This window comes from Sinocyclocheilus anshuiensis, unplaced genomic scaffold (genome assembly GCF_001515605.1).
Source record: "Sinocyclocheilus anshuiensis isolate Anshui unplaced genomic scaffold, SAMN03320099.WGS_v1.1 scaffold496, whole genome shotgun sequence".
NCBI classification, from domain to species: Eukaryota; Metazoa; Chordata; class Actinopteri; order Cypriniformes; family Cyprinidae; genus Sinocyclocheilus; species Sinocyclocheilus anshuiensis.
In genome coordinates, this window is record NW_015555736.1 from 91,203 (window position 1) to 100,480 (window position 9,278).

A 9,278-nucleotide genomic window follows, 5' to 3' on the forward strand; every position below is an offset into this window, starting at 1 on the left:
ACAACACTAACAACATTGATGAGAGATTGTGTAACAGAATATCCAGGCTATCTGCAATAAGAGAGACTGAAGGTTAAAGTCGCCAATGTTAAATACAGGACTATAATAGTATGTTGAATATGTAACTTATTTTTAATGTAAAAAGTGTATTATGTCATATACGGAGTGACGCAGAAAGTGAATAGACATTGCATTTCTCTAAAAAAAGAAAAAAACAAATATGTAGCTATTTATATACAAAATAAATGACAGTTAGGAGATGTTAGAAGAAGATAGATGAAAATCATAAATCCCAGTACAACAGCAGTAAAAATGTGCAAGGTTTGTTGTGTAGGCTGTCCATAACAACATTAACCCTCATGTGGTGTTCGGGTCCTTTTTGCTCTGTAACATCGTAAGTGTGATAGGGTTCTGAACACAACACAAGGGTTAACTGTCCATAGAAATATACAGTATGTGCATACATTGGCATTACATCTATGGGTTCTTCTTTTCCATGGACATCACCACATGCAGAGATGAAACATAGCATAAATTATGAGAGCTTGATTCTGGGGAAGTATTGGTGAATATAGCAATGGGTAATTGGAAAGATGATTATCGTTTTTTTCTGAAGCATAGGGGACAAAACTCATGACTCACCAGCCAACGCTTTCAGATAATCTTCATGAAATCAAAGACCAATGCGACGTTTGGTTTTGAAACAGCTAGATTTACAGGATGAGCTATTTTGAAAGACATCAAATGTGTTTCAGTTTAACTTAATCGAGCTTTGGTGTTGAATTTATTAAGGCTGGTTTGGCTTTGAAATACTATTTGAATTATTTGATACATTGCGTGCTGGGTTGTGAAACATTATCACTGCGCTTTCTTCTGAATCAAAGTCAAACGGCAATACGTCATACAGTTCATTTGATGTTCAATGTCCGAAAAGAATGAGAAAAAAGAATGTTGTCACATGCAAAAAATATCTGTCGACTCTGCATAAAAGGGGACTGATTTGCACAAGCTTCACGCATTGTATGACAGCAAAACTAGAAAGAGATATGAAACATTTGAAAGTTTCTGATGACCTGCAGCACAAATATCCTTCATTAAAGTGGATCTGTTTCACCCGTTCAAACCGCCAACGAGGACTCCAACAAGTCCACCCCAATACAAACTATTACTGTCATGTCCGCAGGCACACTCCAGGAAAGAAGGAGCTTCAGAACAAACATGCTCTCTCGGATGTTCCACTCTGAAGAATAGAGGGATCGCAAACGCACTCTGACAAGAATTGTGCCCCTAACCATTCCCTCTATATTCACTCCATCCCCAAAGAGACTGCTTGATTCCCCCTGCCACCCTCTCTCAAAGTCAGAAAAGTCTGTTTTAAACGGGCAAAAACTTTGGACGTCTATGTGGAGTGACTGTATGGGGGGGAAGGAGAAATGTATTCTGTGACCTGGCCTGGTATTTTTAGAGACTGACCACTCTAAAATGATTTTAGGTTTTTGAAATACGCAGTGTCAGCTCTCTTTAAAATAACAAGTATCTGTTCTGTGCAACAGTATTTGACAACTCTGACCTTAGCGTTGGTGTTTGCTTGCATTGTTTTTTCTGGGAAGGCCACTTATTCTATGCGACTGTGCCATGTGATATTATGGCAGTCTCGAGAAATAAGTCTAATGTTTAGTCAGGTATCAAACTAATAGCTTGTCAAAAGGCTTAGTGCATCTGAGATTTCTCACTGTCCATCTTTTTGTATTTTTGTTTGTTTGTGTAATTGTATCCCTGAGATCTACCGTCTTCACACAATGTTTATTATTGACTTTGCATTTTTAGCTTTTAATGTGAAAAAAATAGTTTTTTTTTTCTCCTCATACACTACCCTTCAAAAGTGTTGGTTTGGTAAGATTTTTAAATGTTTTAAAATAAGTGTTTTTAATGCTCATTAAGGATGCATTTATTTGAAAAAAATAAATAAATAAAATACTATTTTGTATTTGAATATATTTTAAAATGGCAAAGCTGAATTTTCAGCAGTCATTACTCCAGTCTTCATCCTTCAGAAATAATTTGAATATACTGATTTGGTCCTCGAGAAACATTTCTTCTCTTTTGACCAATTTAATGTGTCCTTGCTGAATAAAAGTATTAATTTATTTAAAAAAAATAACATTTATTTGGTTACAGTTACAGTTAGAAAAATCCAGCGATACAAGATTGTACTATTTTGCTATATTAAGTTTTAGAGTTGTGATGTAGTACAGTTTATTAATACATAGGTCTGTTATTGGCAGGGGACGTGCTAGCATGCTAGCTGTATTTGTTTGAATGCCATTTTTAAACTTTCATTTCAACTGTCTTTTGCAAACAGATAACCACCTCAAATGGTCATGAGTTTTTGCTGCAGGCAGATCACTTTCCAACCATCTCTAAATGGCATGATGCCATCAAGAAAGCAGTGGATAGTCTGGTAAGTTAACTGCTAAAAGACCAAATAGCTTTTATACATTTATACATTACATTAGCATGTACTCATTGGGGAATTTAATTATGGGTCTTATACTATATATGAAAAACTATATTTAAAAATATGGGTAGGTAAATAAATGGTTAAATATACTAATGCATCAGTAGCTAAACATCTAACACTGGGATAAATACTTCAAATAGCAACATTTTCTGGATGTTATTTCTGCATCTAAGTGATGAATCTTTTATATGATGTTGTGGTGCAGTCGAGTGGCGCTGGAGGCCAGAGCTGTGGTAGAGCGGCCCTACACAGGTCCAACACCATAGAACTATTGTCCAGACCAACCTGTGAACCCACCAAACCTAAACCGAAAGAGACCAAATCTGAACACAGACGCTCCATCAGTGAGTAAGACGTGTGTGTGTGTGTGTGTGAAAGAGAGAGGGGGGAGAGAGGTGATAACTGGCAATCAACACAGAGAGTTCAGAAACAGTGAGTGTGTCGGGGTTGCAGCCTCGCTTCACCACTGCTTAATATCGACATTCATGAGTTTAGCAGTACAGATGATACGGTCTGTTCACCAAGCCTGTCTAGATCACGTTTCACCCCAAAATCAAAAGAAGAAAAAAAGAAGTAATTACATATATTTTTTTTAGTTAAGAAAAATAAACCCTATTTTACGATCATTACAATTTTTTAAATTGTAACATCTTTTTTTTTTGCGTTAAAATTAATTCTCATTACTATAATATAAAAAAAAATATGTATTTATTTTTTTATATTTCAGAAATGAGAATCTATTGAGAACAATGAAAAACAAACAAAAACCCCTCAAATTTAAAATCTGTAAAATGCACTTAATTTGTTATGAATCGATATTTTGTCATGTTACTATAAATATATAAATATCATAATGGTCCAAACATTTGATTATAAATAAAATCTATATATACAAAAATATCATATCATTTCTCTCTTTTGATTTTGGGATGAAATGTGACCTGGACATGTTTTTGTGCAATTCACTGTTACTTTATATATTTTTTCTCAGTTCGCAGTTGTGGTCTCATTCTGAACAGAATGCATAGCAGCACCTTGACCACATGCAATTTGGTTACTGCGAGACAGCGTTACAGCGAGAACATCCACGTTTAACATGACGACTGTAAAATACAGACACATTAGCACATCTCATTACATCATTTACCATAAGAGACAGAGACCAACTGAAGCTGAATTTCAGACATTATATACGGCTGTTCTGAATTCCGTTGAGATGTTGAGTAAGACGGAGTCAGTCTGCTCTCTGTCAATCATTATTATAAATTACAAGCTACTTGACACTCTCCAAATGCTTCTGTCATTGGTAATTGCAGCCTTTTCTGCCCCGAATGAGTATCAAAGATAATTCATTTACTACTGTACTGAATACTCGTCACATACTAATCACTGGACTTGTGAAGATGCTGTAATATTGACACTAACATTGGCCGGAATCAATAAATAAATGCTATCAAATGAGCTATTTACGTTCACTGGAGAATATTTCAGCAGAAGTAGTGTTTCTGATGTGCTTTTGAGCAGTGTGGAGAAAGGAGACACTCTTATTTGCATGAGGAGGAATTGCACAAAGACAGCCTCAAAAGAATGTGGCGAGTGTTCAGTGACAGCATTGTTCCTGTGTCTCCTCTGATCCCCCGCACAGTGTTCAAGCTGAATTACAGCGCCTCAGACAGCGCCGACAAGAATGGAGTTAAGAACAGACTGAAGAAGTTCATCTCCAGACGGCCCTCCATGAAAACGCTACAGGAGAAAGGCTTTATTAAAGGTGAAGCATTCGCCATGCACGCTCCACACAATACACTGCAAAAAGAAATCCTGTTTTTCATTTCCAAAAATAGCTGTAGCTGTGGTTTCCAGAATAATTCTGTAAAAAGTACAGTAAAAAGGTAAACAACTTTAAAGAACAACAATGAAATTGTACATTATATACAGTATATATATATATATATATATAAATCCAACAGCCCTTTTCTGCCGAATTAGTATAACCAAGCTGCTACTAAACTTGGTTTTGTATCTTTAACATATACTGACAACCACAATAATAACGCAGGTGGTAAAGAGAAAATCACATGCTGATTTAAAGTTCATCACACGTAGCTTTTTCATAAGCTGAGTTAAATTTTAATATATAGAAAGTGCACCATGTCATACACCAGTAGAAAAATACAACATCTTGATAACACATGACACTAATGCAATAAATATTTACCAACAGAAGATGTAACTGATAATAAATACTATGAAGAAACATAGATTTCAGGGAACTGTTCAAATTACAATCATCTTTTTACAATGTTAAGCTCATTGCAGACTATCAGATTCAAAAATCTCATGTTTTTAGTCTTCTTCATTTAACAACTTTGCCCAGTTGTAGCCCAGTTAATAGTCATAATTACAGGTTACATATTACGTGATGACATATGAATGTGCAATCTTAGGACATTAGTTTATTTTGGCTCTGCGTGTTTCCATATTAAACACAACTGTGACCCAGTTAAAAAAAAAAAAAAAAAAAAAAAAGGAAGCAAGACATTCTTTTTCCTTTACACATTATAACAGTTCAACAAGCAATCCCTGACGCCGATTCTTAAAGACTGTAACTAATTTATTCCATTCATGGCATACACCAAACATAACATTAAAGGATATTTTAAGCATACTTGGAACCCTCGGATGAAGGTAATGATATCTTTAATTTCCTCTGGTGTCAAAAAGACCCTTTAATGTAGTACCTGTGGGGGTAAATGGGAGATCAAAGAGGACAATATTGAAGGAATGAATAAAACTACTGCGGGATTAACAGAGTATAGCGCAGGTGGCCCCTAACACAGCTATCGCTGGCGGAGCTCCAAGGCCAGCTAGCCCGTTAAACATCCATCTCGAAATTAGGATCGTTCCATATTGTACCGACGCTTTTTTAAAAGTAATTTATTTAGAAATGCCGCTCCTCCCTGATATTTCTCTAGGAAACCTTCTGAATGTGCATTTGTATGCAAAGGTGGCTTGCTTGCAGTCATTTATGCATTTAGCACATCGCCACTTCCCCCCGCTCCTCGCGGGTGCCGAAATGAGAGCAGGACATCTTTGATGTTCCAGAAGCCTCTGGGACAGCTCGCCTGGTCCTATATGAACTCAGAAAGCCAAATGATGAGGACACTTGCACCTCTGCTCTGACAACTGTAGTTTTGCTCATTATGAAGCGTTCTGATCTTTTGTGGGCCGTCTTTGAAATATGACTGCCTCAAAACATTCCACTATGCATTTCAGCTGTGAAATTTCTGGGTCACACGTTACATTATAGTGCTGATAATTTTGTGTCCTTAAATAAGCAGGCCTATTGAGCACTTCTTAATCTCTAATTATTTTTGAAGCAGCTTGTAATTACGTATTGCTATTATAAGTGCCAATCATTTAAAAAAAATAATTACATAATATGTTGATTAATTAATCACAGATATCTTGCAGATATTTGTTGAAAAAAGCCCCCAAATTTAAGACATTATTGTGGTAAACGAGTACATTGAATAGACAATACAAAAAGTCAATATATTGTTTATTTCCAAATAATTCACACAAACATGCATTTTTCAGTCTCATGCCATGAGATGCACAAATTTAAAGGGATAGTTCACCCAAAAAATGCAAAAACATTTACTCACCCTCATGTTGTTCCAAACCTGTATGAGTTTCTTCCTTATGTTGAACATAAAAAAATATATTTTGAAGAATGCTGGTAATCAAACAGTTGATGGTCCCCATTGACTTCCATTGTATTTATTTCCCTACCATTGAAGTCAATGGGGACCAACAACTGTTTGGTTCTTCAAAATTCTTCAAAATATCTTCTTTTGTGTTCAACATTGGTTTGGAACAACATGACGTGAGTAAATGATGAGAAAAGTTTCATTTTTGGGTGAACTATTCCTTTAAGATACTTTATTAAGTTAAATGCATTTGTTTATAATTAACTGTACTAAATAACCACATTTAATTGACAGCTCTACTATTAATAATCTTTATGCTACTTATTATTGTTATTACTATTTTATATTAATACTGTTAATAAATATGATTATATTAGTAATATTATTAATAATAATTTAAGATACTTTTTCAAGTTAATTTATTATGCTAAATTAACACATAAAATGTATAGCTCTGTTATTATTGTTATCATTATTATAGTATTAATAATGGTAATCATTATTTTATTAGTATTGTTAGTAATAGTAATTGCATTAATGATATTGATTTAATAATTGCATTAAATGATATATTATTAATTGTTTTTAAGCATTATTGATACGTTTAATATTAATAAATTAACACCTATGACATGGGCTCTGTAATACAAAGTGTTAGCAAATCCTAATTTAGCTTTATATACTTACTATTCTCAATGTCATGTTTTTTTTCACAGACAGAGTGTTCGGATGTCACATGCTGACCCTGTGCGAGAGAGAAAGGACCACAGTGCCCAAATTTGTGAAGTTGTGTGTAGAGGAAGTAGAAAAACGAGGTATGGCTCAGAAAAGCTGGTTCTTTTTTTAAAGGGGGCATAACACACACAGTTTCACCCAATCTCATGTTAATCTTGAGTACCTATGCATTGTAAACAACTCTGAATGCATGAAACAGCATTGTACCCCCCCTTTAAAGAAATGATCGTGGTAGTGCCTTGCTGACTGACTGACAGATGTCTTTACCCCGTCCTCACAGGCCTGGAGGCTGATGGGTTATACAGGGTGAGTGGCAATCTGGCAATTATCCAGAAACTACGCTTCCTGGTTGACCAAGGTAAGTTTACTTCAGTCATTATCAATCATCAGTGGTTGGTTTAAGGCCAGCAGCTAAATCAGTGTTCATCTAAATGACACATTATCATTTTGGTTCTAAAGGCTTAGCTGAAAGGTATAAAGTGGTTCGTTTGTATTAGGCGCCACAAATTGTTTGATAAGGATTTTCAGTGTGGTTTGATATGCAGTGAAATGCAAGCAGGACAATGTGTTTGGCCCTCAAGGGGCGTATTAACGTTGACATAATGATTAGCATTTTTTAATTTCCTCATCAAACGACTGTTGTTCTAATTGTCTCTGTTGGCTTCTCTGACTGTGTCTCTCTTTCCCCAGAGGAGGAGCTTGACTTGGGCGACAGCCAATGGGAGGACATCCATGTCATCACCGGAGCGCTAAAGATGTTTTTCCGTGAACTGCCAGAGCCCCTGTTTCCCTTTCGCTTTTTCGACTTGTTTGTGGAAGCCATTAGTAAGTACTGAAATCGATACGAGCAAATCCATGTTATTGCTACAAATATTTGGCATTAGAACCTTAAAATGTATTACAAGGAATGATTAATAACCTTTCCCAGAGATGTGAGACTTCAGAATACTCGAAATATGCTCAAGTATTCCACAGCAACATCAAGTTATTTCCATTCATGGTTTACAGCTTAGGTTGACCCAGTACTCCTAGCTGTAATTCAAGCCGCGGATGGCTAAACCGCTCGCCACTCTTGGGTTGAGTCGTGCTATTTGGGATTGACCCTCTTAGATGCATTCTTGCAGATCTGTCAGCCAAAAGGGGTCGCTCTTTGACAGGGAGGTGCTGAGATCATTCAAAACTCCCTGTTTGGGGAATGGGGGAATTTCTCAGGCCAGAGGGCAAAGTCAGGGCCTGTGGTCCAGACAGAAACTGTCACCAGATCGGCCTTAGTGTCACGTGTAACCTCCCTCCAGCAGCACAGAGCAAACCCTGGGCCTCATCTCGAGCGTCCAGCTGACGCCAGTGTGTTTCTCTTGGGCAGTCTACCTTCTGAAAGGCATGTACCTTGTGAAATATATGTATGTACCTTTGTGCTTAAAACAACATTTGTCCTGCACTTGTGTTTTACGACTTGTTCGGTTTCTGAAACCCTGTTAGTTTAAAAACAAACACTTTCAGATTAGTGGCCGTGTGAACTGCATAGTGGCGATAAACTATGTACTAAGCCGTATACAGGCAAGTAAATAGAGAGTAAGTATAGAGCAAATAGGCAGTGCAGAACATTGTAGGCACAATTGCAGCTTTATGGACCTAAACATTGTGAACAGGAATGACGGAAGATAAGTTCAGAGTAGAAGTTTTCAAACCTTTTAATGCCAAGAACCCAGAATTACAATAAAGTTCAAAAGTTTGGAGTCAGTCCCAAACAGTTTTTTTTTTTTTTTAAAGAAATTAATACTTTTATTCAGCTTTTACTGAGGATGCATTAAATTGAGCAGAAATGACAGACCCTAAATAAGATCTCTATTTCAAACAATACTGTTTTTAAACGTTGTATTCATCAAAGAATCCTGAAAAAAAATGTTTAATGGTTTCCACAAAATTATTAAGAATATTTCAACATTGATAATGATAAGAAATGTTTCTTGAGCACTAAATCAGAAGATTAGAATGATTTCTAAGGATCATGTGTTCATGTAATTAACAATTAAAATTAAAACCATTTTTTTAAAATCGGTATATTTCACATTAATATTTGTTCTTACTCTTACAGTATTTTTGATCAAATAAATGCAGCCTTACTGAGTGTCACGTTGCACACACACACGAGGGACGAGGAGACGCTGGAGAATATGTTGACAAGACTTTATTTGCACCAAGGGAGACGAACACAGGAAGACGTTCCACGAAGACGTACAACAGCAGACAGAGAACTTGGGACTGGGAACACATTTCACACACACACACACACACACACACACACACACACA

General features: G+C 36.2%; 1 protein-coding gene across 1 annotated transcript in view; it reads left to right on the forward strand.

Annotated features, from left to right (window-relative positions):
• The window catches only part of LOC107673132 (rho GTPase-activating protein 15-like), a 36,509-nt gene that overhangs the window by 13,157 nt on the left and 14,074 nt on the right, over nucleotides 1-9,278 (forward strand). The window contains exons 7-12 of the mRNA XM_016466617.1: nucleotides 2,363-2,461; nucleotides 2,727-2,865; nucleotides 4,167-4,289; nucleotides 6,948-7,046; nucleotides 7,247-7,324; nucleotides 7,657-7,791. Of these exons, the coding sequence (XP_016322103.1) occupies nucleotides 2,363-2,461; nucleotides 2,727-2,865; nucleotides 4,167-4,289; nucleotides 6,948-7,046; nucleotides 7,247-7,324; nucleotides 7,657-7,791 (673 nt within the window). The remainder of the gene's footprint in view (nucleotides 1-2,362; nucleotides 2,462-2,726; nucleotides 2,866-4,166; nucleotides 4,290-6,947; nucleotides 7,047-7,246; nucleotides 7,325-7,656; nucleotides 7,792-9,278) is intronic.